Source organism: Branchiostoma floridae, chromosome 16 (assembly GCF_000003815.2).
Source record: "Branchiostoma floridae strain S238N-H82 chromosome 16, Bfl_VNyyK, whole genome shotgun sequence".
Classification (NCBI taxonomy): domain Eukaryota; kingdom Metazoa; phylum Chordata; class Leptocardii; order Amphioxiformes; family Branchiostomatidae; genus Branchiostoma; species Branchiostoma floridae.
The window spans coordinates 16,335,836-16,349,222 of NC_049994.1; the positions used below are offsets into that span (position 1 = coordinate 16,335,836).

Below are 13,387 nucleotides of genomic sequence, written 5' to 3' on the forward strand. Positions count from 1 at the left end.
CAGTAAGTACACAATCACACACTGGCACCTTTCCTAACCTCAGTAAGTACACAATCACACACTGGCACCTTTCCTAACCTCAGTAAGTACACAATCACACACTGGCACCTTTCCTAAACTCAGTAAGTACACAATCACACACTGGCACCATTCCCTAACCTCAGTAAGTACACAATCACACACTGGCACCTTTCCTAAACTCAGTAAGTACACAATCACACACTGGCACCTTTCCTAACCTCAGTAAGTACACAATCTCATACTGGCACCTTTCCTAACCCAAGAAAGTACCACAATCACACACTGACACCATTCCTAGCCTCAGTAAGTACACAATCACACACTGACACCTTTCCTAACATCAGTAAGTACACAATCACACACTCGGGTTTCCTTTCCTCAGTGAGTAAATTATAAATCACACACTAGCACCATTCCTAACCTCAGTAAGTACACAAGCACACACTGGCACCTTTCCTAGCCTCAGTAAGTACACAATCACACACTGGCACCTTTCCTAACCTCAGTAAGTACACAATCACACACTGGCACCATTCTCAACTTCAGTAAGTACACAATCACACACTGGCACCATTCCTAAACTCAGTAAGTACACAATCACACACTGCAGCTGGTACCTTTCCTAACCTCAGTAAGTACACAATCACACACTGGCACCTTTCCTAACCACATAAAGTACACAATCACACACTGGCACCATTCCTAACCTCAGTAAGTACACAATCACACACTGGCACCTTTCCTATCCTCAGTAAGTACACAATCACACACTGGCACCTTGTCTAAACTCAGTAAGTACACATTCACACACTGGCACCTTTCCTATCCTCAGAAAGTACACAATCACACACTGGCACCATTCCTAACCTCAGTAAGTACACAATCACACACTGGCACCTTTTCTAACTCAGTGAGTACACAATCACACACTGGCACCTTTCCTAAACTCAGTAAGTACACAATCACACACTGACACCATTCCTATCCTCAGAAAGTACACAATCACACACTGGCACCATTCCTAACCTCAGTAAGTACACAATCACACACTGGCACCTTTCCTAACCTCAGTAAGTACACAATCACACACTGGCACCTTGTCTAAACTCAGAAAGTACACAATCACACACTGGCACCTTTCCTAACCTCAGTAAGTACACAATCACACACTGGCACCTTTCCTAACCTCAGTAAGTACACAATCACACACTGACACCTTTCCTAACCTCAGTATGTACACAATCACACACTGGCACCTTTCCTAAACTCAGTAAGTACACAATCACACACTGGCACCATTCCTAACCTCAGTAAGTACACAATCACACACTGGCACCTTTCCTAAACTCAGTAAGTACACAATCACACACTGACACCTTTCCTAACCTCAGTAAGTACACAATCACACACTGGCACCTTTCCTAAACTCAGTAAGTACACAATCACACACTGACACCTTTCCTAACCTCAGTAAGTACACAATCACACACTGGCACCTTTCCTAACCTCAGTATGTACACAATCTCACACTGGCACCTTTCCTAACCTCAACTCTTATCATCCACTGTCCACTCATGTATTAAATGGACAAATAATGTGGTCTTTAACAGTTGTTCAAATGTTTCTTGCCACAAACACATTTGATACAATCACACCTTGGCAACATTCTCAACCTCAGCTCTACCATCCACTGTTTCAAATCTACAATGTAACATGTGGTTTGCAACAGTTGTTCAAATGTCTCTTCAAACAAACACTCACTCATTATCAATCTCAGCTCTATAGCATCCACTGTTTCAATTGTGTATAATATACTGTATGTGAATGTAACACGTGATTTGAAACAGTTGTTCAAATGTCTCTTTCCACAAACACATTTGATACAATCACACATTACTATGGTTCTTCATTGCTTCAACAGTAAGAAGCAGTGTGTAACAGTTGTTTGCAACAGTTGTGCAAATGTCTCTACTTGCTATAAACACATTCACACATTACCATGACTCCCAACCTGAGCTCTAGCAACCATTGTGAATGTTTCAACTGCAACAAGCATTTTGTAACAGTGGCTTGTAACATTCATGCAAAGTCTCTTGCCATATCAACTGATATCAAAAGTATATGAGCATTAGGTACTGCTGCAAATTGAGACATCCCTTGTGAGATTCTCAAATGTCATATTTCTGCTCATTTTCACAACAAAAACAACAGAAAAGCAAACTGAAGTTTTTATAGGTAATGTGACTAAACAGTCAAGGAAAAGTAAGGACAGTCACAATTGCATTCACACACACTAGTGAATTTTTACCTGTGCATGCAGTTTAAATCAACAAATACATTTGATGGGCATCCAATGAACTGCACACTCATTAGAAAAACACAATGTCATCACTTTATGGTGAACATAATCAGGGCGGGTGATTGGCCAATACAAACTACTTCCAGCATGTGATTGGCCAATTCAAACCATCCCCAGTAGGTGATTGGCCAACATGTAATGAATAGCTCCACCACTGTGATTGGCTAGAAGAGCCTTGACAACACCATGCCATATTAGGAGTGCCCGTCAGTCAACATGAATCCAGGCAAGTGATTGGGTTACGTACACAGCTAGCTAACACCACCTACTCTTGTCTGACATGCCTGTCAATCAAAACCAATGAGGGCACGTGATTGGTTAGTGGTGGCCACACCCCCTCACCTGAGAAGGGCCCTGGTCAGACCCTACGTATTGCTGTTGGTCACCAAACTGTGGGTCTGAGCCCACATAAGTAGGTTGGGGGGCGGGGTAGCCCACTTGCACTGGACAGTAAACAACGTAGCCACCGTCTCCAGTGGGCTAGAGGCATACATACGAGGGGAGTTCAATACAAAGAACTAAATGACTACATGTCTAGCATACCTTAATTCTCGACAAAACAAAACACTAGCAGATTCCATTTGTTCAGATTGGCAAACCCTGTCTCAAAATTTTTTGACAATTTAGCAAATTTTTTTTTTTTCTCTTGCATCAAGATTAAAACATGTACAACTTGTTTGAGCCTTTGAGGGATATTTCACTGTACTGTGGCACGTTGCCGACTGATATTTACCAATGATCATGTATCAATGCTCAGGCAATCGTCGCCAACATACACAAATGTGCGACCTACAATTTGTTACCAGGTTGACTCCAAGTTAAAATTAACCTGGGGCCTGGCCTTGCCCAAACATAACATAGTTGGTGCAGTGTGTCCCATGGGGCCATGTAGGGTTCCCGAGAGTTTTTAAAAACTGCCCATAAACTGCTCGGAGGGCCCTTTTTATCATATATATTTTTGTGTCCAAAGAATAAGGAATAGATTGCTGCCTACCTGCTGCATACTGACAAACAGTGGTCTCAATGCAAATTGCAATATCTTCTATTCCATTGTTACATTTTCCAAATTATATTGAACAGTCCGATGACTTGATATCCTATGTACCTCGTTTTTAAAACCATGGATATAGGTTGCCCCACAGATAAAGGTGATCTAGCGTTACACAGCCTCAGGAAGGACAAGATTGTTGCCTACCTGCTGCATACCCCCCTGGACGAACGGCTGCTGACCCATGACCGGCTGAGCCTGGCTGTGCTGATAGGGGGCTGGGGGCTGCACTGGGGACGTCAGGAACTGGCCCTGGATGGAACAAAACACAAATTTCATTCATACTGTAAATGCATTTAAGTTCGCAGGGATTTGATTTCGCGGTAGCAGGAAAAAGGACTTTTCGCGGTGGTTTTAATTTCGCGGTAGCACCATGCACTGTAGTATCTTAATGCCCTGGAAAAATGTTCGCAGTGGTTTTAAATTCGTGGTGAAGTGGCCAACGCGAAAACGGTGAACATAAATCCACCGCGAACATTTCTGCATTTACAGTAGCCATGAACTGAATATTCAGTAAGTAAAGACATAGCAGCAAAAGTTCAGCACCAAGGACATAAACTATAGCCATTCCAGATGACCTAAGGGATGCAGGGAGATGATGTAGCCTAAGTAAATGGGGAAGGGGATATTCCAGAGAAGCCTACATAATCCCTGCTTCATCTCTTGGGTCGGATAGTCCTCCAGCCTGTCTCAAGCATGATGTTTCTGACTTAAAGATGATACATGTAAGCTATAACCTCAGTTTTGTTAGCTGGTGACAGTGTTAGTTAAGTTAGTCAAAATCCTTCTAACACAGAAGGGACATTAGATGGGTTTCTGTGTTCGAGGAGGTGCCTTAAGTACGTTAATAAAGGGGGAGGGGTGGAAACCTTTCTCTGTAAAAGTATATCCTGGTACAGAAACAGCAAGGAAATGTGCACTGAAACTCTACTCAAAGAGCTGTTCTCCATAGCAGATTTTATAATGTATGCGTCACCTTAGCCTCTAATGTAAACTGTATTTTAAGTGATTTTAATTTTGTCTGTGTCAAACTTGCATGTATGATGAGGAAAGCACCTTTGTAAGTCAACAGATCTCATGTACCTAATGGTATAGTGTACATGCAAGTTGATTTTCAATAGACTGAACTGAACCAGCTTTTTGCCTACCTGTGCAGCGTACATGGGATGCTGACCCTGCTGTGGGGAGGACAGCTCGACCGCGCTGTCCCCTGAGGACTGTCTGCTGATGTTCAGCTGCTGGAACTGCGGGGTCATGTCTCCTAACTGACCTTGGGACTCCTGCAAGGTCATAGAAATGTTTTCATCATTGTTTAGAGTCATCCATTCAAAGAGATCCAAACGCATGTGCGGTAACATGAATTCTAGGTAATATATGAAAGGTAAAGGCCCTTAAAAAGAAAACAAAACCCGTCGGATATTGTTATGCAAATCGAAACAATGGTCAAGATAAGTTTTTGTTTTGAAGATAGGGCACTCTACCAAACATATTCCTTTGTAGAGAAATAGACCATTGTTTTGAGTATTGCCCATTCACAAACAATTAGGTCCAGGTTCTGGTCCGTACTTTGAACTGATCCTCTGGACCTGCACCTGACTTTTCTGTACCCCTGGTCGTTTGGGGGCCTTTACCTTTGACATATTACCTGAATTCCTGTTGCCGTACATGCGTAGTGATTTCTGTGAAAGGGCTTTTGCTACATCTGCACAACAGCTTCCATTTAGTACCAAGGAGAGCCACCACAGGGACAAAATCTAGTCATTTCTTTGATGTGTAAAGGCCTACCTAAATACTTTTTGAGTTACAAACATAGCATAACAAAAGGTACAAATGACCCACCTCCCCCACCACATACTGCCCCTGTCCCTGCACCATCTGTTGTTGCTGTGGGACGTACAATGTGTAGATAACCGACTGCTGCGGCCATACAAACTTACACACTACCTACGGTACCGAAAACATGACCCACCTCCCCCACCACATACTGCCCCTGTCCCTGCACCATCTGTTGTTGCTGCGGGACGTACGATGTGTAGATAACAGGCTGCTGCGGGGAGGGCTGAGAAGACATCTGTTGTTGCTGCTGGGGCTGCTGCTGCTGCTGGCCTCTCATTGGCTGTTGCTGGGCAACCATCTGGGGCTGGAATATCACTGGAGACCCGTCTGCATTTAGAAAGGGCTGACCTGAAATAGAACGGAAATATTTCTCAAAAGTTTTTCAACGATCTCTAGATCTATTTACCACTCAAGAATCATGACCATAGTATGACCAGAACATCAGATACCAGAACCTGAAGAGCTGCTGCAGTACTGTAGAAAAATGCTGGGGGCCCAGTATTGAATTTGACCTTTTATTTTCTCGAGCCATTCCCACCTACCAAATAAGGAACCATCCATGGCTTCTCGAGTTATGCCACACACACGCAATCATACACACACACACAGAGGCAAAACATTCTTGGCAGAGGTAATAAAATACAAAATGATATGTACTAATTCAAGGCTTCCCCTCACACACATACACGAAGGGCAACCAAAACATAAACTCTTATCAAAGATGATAAAATACAAAACAGACGTACCAGTCTGAGGGTTGATGAGGACACTGCCAGGGGGGATTTGGGAGATGTCCGACACCGCCCAGAGGACTCCTGTCCCCGTCCCCGTCCCTGAGAAACTGGGAACCGAACTCCCCTCACTCCCTCCTGAGAGACAAACAACAAACTTGTCAATGAAAGGTACATCATCATCATCATCAGACACCGTGTTCTGCATCTATAGTCTGGAAAGTCCTATAGCTGCATTCAGTCTTTCTTCATCCTTTTCCATTGTGCTTTGCATCCTGCAAGCTTCCTTAGCTCCTGGAGATTCTTTGCTGTTGTAGGAAAAGCTCGACCTCTGTGCTTTAGGTCTGCTTTCAGCAGGCTGAGCAGGTTGACACAATGTCTTCCCTTGCGTGCCTTGATTCTATTGGAACCTAGAATGGCGAATTCAAGGGCTTTTTGTGCAGGTGTGTCTTGTGGCATCCTGAGGATGTGTCAAAACGTAGAAAGGTACAGTCAAGTTAAAGTCTTTTCGGCTCCAACGCAGCGTGCGTGGTCCAGTGGTTAGCAGCCCTGTTTCTGGAACTAGAAGCCATGAGTTCAATTCCAGCTCTGTTTCTCACACGACAAGCACGCTAACAGAAATGGTTGTAGTCCTTAGGACGGGACTTTAAGGTCATTGTGCCAGTTGAGAAAAGCTAGGGGAATTTCCCAGGTACAATGAACTTATAAATTCCGTCATATAGCATCTTTCACCTCTGTCACGACCAGTGGAAGATTAGCTTTTTAGTGAGCTAAAACAGGATCGAGATCACTTTCTTTTTTTTTCAGGGTCCTTCCTGGTTCAAGTGGTTTGAACCTGAGTTACAATCCAGTCTTACACAGCTCGTACCTACTGTACAAAACTGGTATGTTACACCTAAAGGTTTCGGGCTTACTGATTCTGCAAAACAAACAAACAAACAAACAAACACTGACCTGACCAGGTGACCTGTGTAGTGCTAACAGAGGTGGGGTAACTGATGCTGATGGAGGGCTGCATCCCCAAAGGCTGACTCCTTGCTGCTATGGACCCGCTGGCGTCAGACCCTACAGGGGGAAACAGAAACAAGTTTATAACCTTGTCCAACAACTTGCTATAAGCGAAAATTTTACTGACTGTATGTACGCTTCACATTTCAACTTACTTGTTCTATGCTATATAATATGTCTGCAATGTAGATTCACTTGACTTTGCCTTCCACAGTTTTCTGTTTTTGGCCTGTCTGATCAAATGATGATGAAAATGAAAACTTTTGCTTGTGGTAGAAACCTTGTTTGGATAGTTTTCCACTGTCGATGTCTTCCTTTTTGCATTCTTTCACATTTTGTTGTTCTCCTTTTGCTTGAGAAAATGCGTTGAAGAATTAAAAACAATCTTGTTGGGATATTTTCTTTGTGTTACGTTGCACTTTGTTACGAATACAAATTGACAAAATAAAGAACGAAATCAAAACCTTGTTTGGATAGTTTCCCGCTGCCTCTGTTGTTGCTGTTGTTGGGTGCTAACATGGGTGTGCCACCAAAGCTGTACTTTTTATACTTATTTGGGAAAACACAGTCACTAATGCCACAAAAAACAAAACAACAACGGTTACCTTGTTTGGATAGTTTCCCACTGCCCCTGCCGCTCCTGTCACCGCTGTCTCCACGCGCTAACATGGGCGTGCCGCCAAAGCTGCTGGCTATACAGATACAGATACAGAAAATACATGTATTCATTCTTTCACCTTCATTTCCACAACTTGTGGAGAAAACATCTGCACTGGAATACCCAACACCCAGGCCTACAACAACAAGTCTGATTCTATAACACAACAGAAACTGGCAACACACTACCAAAAATGATTTTTTCTGTGTATCTTGTTTTTCTTCCTCACAGAAAATTTATCTTCCAGGAAGAAAATTATTCTGTCCCCAAGAAATCTAAGAAAAACGTGCTTGTCCATGGGGCAAGCAAATTTTTGCTTGAATTTTTTTAGACATTTTTGAGATTAATATTCTTACACCAAGAATACTTTTCTTACATCAAGAGCAAAAATTCTTGTATTTCTTAAGAGTTTTAAAAAAATAAGCATTTCTAGATTTTTTTTCTTGCACCATACGAAAAAACAAGAAGATTTTGCTTAAAGTTCTTAGGTGTGAGAAAAAATTTTCTTCACCAAAGAAGAATAAGAAAATTGTTCTTTGCATGAGAATTAAGATTTTTTGGTAGATTCTTGTTTTGCTTGTTTTGCTTAGAATTTTATTCTACATTTTCTTCCTGCAAGAATATTTTTTCTTCATATAAGAATTGTCCATGGGGTAAGCAAAACAAGCAAAAATCATTTTTGGTAGTGCACCACATAATACGAGAAGGCAGGCTTCTGCTGCTAGACTAGTTTGTGACGTAGGTTTGAGAAAACCGTGTCAGAGATTATATCATTATCCACCTTACTACAGGGAACATCACTCCCCTAAGTCTCCTCACCCAGCATTTTCTGCACTAATAAGATGGAAGGCTGCTGCTGCTAGACTTAAGTTTGTGACGTAGGCTTAAGACAGCTGTGTCAGAGATGATAGCATTATCCACCTTACTACAGGGAACATCACCCCCCTAAGTCTCCTCACCCAGCATTTTCCACACTGAATACAGTATCATATGCAGGGCTTGAAATACTTTTTTCTGCATACCTGCACTGGTGCAGGTGGCATTGGAAATTACCTGCACCAGACAATTTTTACCTGCATCACTCTGAATTAAGGAAGTGTGAATCATACTAAAATTGATCAGAAACCATTACTATTGTTTCTTTTATACTTTATAGGTGGTAACAGTCAATGCAGTTAATAACAATCCACATGCACTTACATTATAGGACATTTATCTATACCGGTAAAATCCAGTCTATGCACCAGAGCAGGTTAGGTGCAGGTAGACACAAAAAATGCCTGCACAGCTCCAATTTTACCTGCACTTACCTGTATAAACCCAGTACATGTACACATGGACCAGTGCAGGTAGACACAAGAAATACCTGCACAATTTTACCTGCACTAACCTGCATATGCAGGTGGTATTTCGAGCCCTGATATCATTGTACATTTCGTGTACCTTTCGTGACGGTGGGCCTCTGTATGCGGTTGGTGCTGGTGTCAGAGTCTGTGCTGCTCCAGGGCCGACCGTAGTCGTGCCACCGCGGCGTGTCCTCCTGGCTGCTCTGTCTGCTGGACCGACTTCTGGGATTAAAGGGACAAGACACAGATAGAACCACACAGATCAAGAGCTGGTACAACATGGATACAACATGGATATATCAGGTACAACCACACAGATAGAACCACACTACAACAACATACAACATGGATACAACAGGTACAACCACACAGATAGAACCACAAAGATCAAGAGCTGGTACAACAACATACAACATAGATACAACAGGTACAACACAGGTACAACCACTCAGATAGAACCACACAAATCAAGAGCTGACACAACATAGATACAACACATACAACAACACAGAAACAACCACACGGATCAAGAGATGGTACAACATAGATACAACAGGTACAGCACAGAAATAACTACACGTCAGGTACAACAACACAGATAGAACCATACAGATCAAGAACTGGTACAACAACATGCAACACAGATACAACAGGTACAACCACACAGATCAAGAGCTGGTACAACACAGATCAAGAGCTGGTACAGCACAGAAACAACCACACAGATCAAGAGCTGGTACAACACAGATACAACAGGTACAGCACAGAAACAACCACACAGATCAAGAGCTGGTACAACACAGATACAACAGGTACACCACAGAAACAACCACACAGTTCAAGGGCTGGTACAACAACAAACGACATAGATACAACAGGTACAACCACACAGATAGAACCACACAGATCAAGAGCTGGTACAACATGGATACAACGGGTACAGCCATAAAGAAACAGCCATACAGATCTACACGTCAAATAGAACCTCACAGGTCAAGAGATGGTACAACACAGATACAACCACATAGTGCAACAACATAGATACAACCACACGTATCAAGAGCTGGTACAGCAATGCAGATCAACATACGTGCAACCATATAAACACACAGATCAAGTCTTAGAGCTGGTGGGACAACAACAACACTGTCTTGTCAATATATTGTCAGATACAACCACACACACCACATACAGTAACAGCAACATACATATTACACAGATACCACCACATAGATATTACCAGACAGATCAAGAGCTGGCACAACAACATAAAATATGACTGTGCAACCCACAGATTAGCATACATACAGCCACACAAATAATTCTAATCATAGAGTTTGTACAAAAAAGGACAACATGTACAACACAGACACAACAATCAAGAGCTGGTACAGGAAGACCGATACAACCGTACAGATTGACACAGATACAACCATTTTTTTGTTATCAAAAAAGACACAAGAATTTTTTTTGCGCTGGAAACACACACACACACACACACACACACACATACACACATGCTACTAAAAACTTCCATACATCAATCAAACACCCACATACCATATATCATTGTAATACATCCAGAGGGTCTAAAGTTATGCTGACCACAAATATCCGGAAACACAAACAGACAGACAGACAGACACACACACACACAGAAAGAAAGACAAACCAAAAACTACCATGTTGAACCTTACCTAAAGCCTGAGTCTGTGTCTACCGATGACGTTGACTGTGGAAAAGAAATGGAGACCTAGCTTTACTGTTAGTGTCACGATCATGTCGTGGACAATGCAGGCCATAGTTGGCTAAACGGTACAACACATTGTGACAACATACACAAGTTATGATTATGAAGGTTAGAAATCCAGGTAAACAATCTTTAAAGGTAATTTCAACCTCTACAACTGAATAAAGTGACATTTTCATACAATCCTTATGAGTTAGTTATTGACATGTTCAACCAATTTTTCCAGTTAGAAATAAAACTTAGATATACTTGTTTTGAATTGTTCTGCCAGTTCATTCTAGCGACGCTAAATAAGAATGATGGATGTCACTTGAAAAGTGTGGAAGTAAATCTCCAAGTTTATCCAGTTGTAAAGACTGATTTGCCTTTAAACATACAGTAGGGTTTGTTCATTTAAGAATAATTTTATCAATTTTGTAAATAACTGGATTAAGTTCTTTATACACGACTAATGATGCTTTTTTCCTAGCAAATGTTTCTGTTACATTCTTCTGATGTCTCCAGAGGTTGTCATCCATAAAACTAAGACTGTGTAGCCTTAAAAGTGAGATGACAGAAATCAACACGACTTGGTCAAGATGACACAAAGGAGGGAACGATGGGATCTGGTACCGGCATGACGTGGAGAGAGAGAGAAAGAGAGAGAAACAGGCTCTGCTCATGGAGTCAACAAACAGCATGATGAGAACAAAACGTTACACTTCCAGATCTTAAAAAGAGGGGCTCCGCCTCGTGGTCGTCGCCAAAAAAACGTTTCGGGATGGCAAACTGTACGCATTACTTCTTCACATCACCAACTATCAAGTCGACGGAATCACAAAAAACATAGACAAGCTCACAAAACAGAAAACAAAGGAAACAAAGGAGGTGATGCGGAAACTCACATCTTGGTTGAATATCCTTGCGCGAGCCTTTTCATACTCTTCCTCTCTCTCTTCTATTGACTTGCTCTTCTTGTCCTCTCGTAGCGTGGGTATTCTGTCTTTCGATACCTGTAGAACAAAGTTCAGCACTCGTTGGAGGGTTTCTATCCTTTTGGGTTTGTTGTTTCAAACAATGTCATCTGTTGCACACATTTTCAAGAGCGAAATTGTGATCTTTGTGACTGAATTTACCTATCTATAGCCTAAATTAGTCTGACACTCTCTTTCCATACCTGTAGAACAAAGTTCGGCACTCGTTGGAGGGTTTCTATCCTTTTGGGTTTGTTGTTTCAAACAATGTCATCTGTTGCACACATTTTCAAGAGCGAAATTGTGATCTTTGTGACTGAATTTACCTATCTATAGCCTAAATTAGTGTGATACTCTCTTTCGAAAGCTGTAGAACAAAGTTCAGCACTCGTTGGAGGGTTTTGCTCCTTTTGGGCGGGTTGTTATGTATCTTCTGCACACATTTTCAAGAGCTAAACTGTCAAAACTGTCATCTTTGAATCTGCATTTTTCTATATTTAGTCTAGAATTATTTTCTTCCTTTAAGAAACCCATACAACAAAGTTCAGAAATCGTTGAAGGATTTTTCTCCATTTGGGTGGATGACTTTGAAACAATGTTGTGTATCTGCGGCACACATTTTCAAGAGCTAAACTGTCAAAATTGTGATCTTTGAAACTGTATTTACCTATCTAGCCCATCTGTAGCCCAGACAACAAGTATTCTGTCTTTAGAAATTCATGGAACAAAGCTCACCTCTCGTTGGAGGGTTTCTCTCCTTTTGGGTTGCTGTCTACTTTCACACAATGTCATGTATCTGCATCATGTTGCTTACGTTTTCAAGAGCTAAATCTTTGAAACTGAATTCACCTGTCTTTGGTCGAGAAAATCTTTTCCACCAGTACTTACAATGTAAGTTTGTTCATTAGAAATTAGCTTGAAGGTAACTAGATATTCAATGTTGGGACTTGAAGCAGGAGGAAAATTCTGGTACAAAACTTAGCACTGTGTTTGGACCTGGTTCCACATTTTGGTTCCATGTTGTCATTAACTGACGTCACCACCAAAAGATTTGAATATACAGTTCCCCAGATGGGTAGCAGAAGCAAACATGATGAGGCTACTGCAGGGATGGTACACAGCTGTGTTCTTGTCAGCCTGATATTTTTTTCTGTCCTTTTGGTATGGCAGAAAATCTTGTCAAGCACCAAAGGTGAGTCGCAACAAATTTACAAAATTCTTGAAAAGTTCTGTCTATCTTTTACAGACCGATTTCTGTCCATTGAAGGGACCAGGCTAATGAGTTGTACATTAAGAGGAAGGATGGACCAAGTGCCACTGACCTCCTCTTTTTCTGAGCTGCTCTCTCTGTCCCTCTGTAGGATCTGTCTTCTCTGAGGTTCTTCTCCTCTACTGTTGTCCTTTATGTGTTCACTAAATTTCTGCTCTGGTCTGTGAGAGAAAAGAGACAAGATATGGTTACTGGTGCAATAATTCATGATGTTACATCTTTTATCATCTTGTAACATTTACATTTTTGATAAGCCCATCAACAAACTATTTCACTGGCCCATATATGTAGCTTTGCATTATAAACAAGACTTTCATATTCTTGTACCTATCTTGTACCAAATATCATTCAACATTGTGCAATATCTGGCAGGACATGTCGTCCACAGTCACATTAGCAAATGAAGA

At 41.6% G+C, this 13,387-nt stretch overlaps 1 protein-coding gene across 19 annotated transcripts in view; it reads right to left on the reverse strand.

Moving 5' to 3' along the window:
• Positions 1–13,387, reverse strand: part of LOC118403815 (cAMP-regulated phosphoprotein 21-like) — a 175,538-nt gene that overhangs the window by 51,904 nt on the left and 110,247 nt on the right. For 14 of the 19 annotated variants that reach the window (XR_004829699.1, XM_035802643.1, XM_035802653.1 and 11 more), the window contains 10 exons: positions 13,033–13,141; positions 11,642–11,749; positions 10,705–10,760; positions 9,105–9,229; positions 7,609–7,695; positions 6,950–7,060; positions 6,011–6,133; positions 5,398–5,612; positions 4,577–4,708; positions 3,576–3,680 (listed from right to left, as the gene is read on the reverse strand). Coding sequence is in view for 18 of the 19 variants with exons in the window: in XM_035802643.1 (XP_035658536.1) it covers positions 3,576–3,680; positions 4,577–4,708; positions 5,398–5,612; positions 6,011–6,133; positions 6,950–7,060; positions 7,609–7,695; positions 9,105–9,229; positions 10,705–10,760; positions 11,642–11,749; positions 13,033–13,141 (1,171 nt within the window). In the remaining variant the exon portion in view is untranslated. The remainder of the gene's footprint in view (positions 1–3,575; positions 3,681–4,576; positions 4,709–5,397; positions 5,613–6,010; positions 6,134–6,949; positions 7,061–7,608; positions 7,696–9,104; positions 9,230–10,704; positions 10,761–11,641; positions 11,750–13,032; positions 13,142–13,387) is intronic. The other 5 variants (XM_035802646.1, XM_035802644.1, XM_035802641.1 and 2 more) reach the window with 5 other exon arrangements.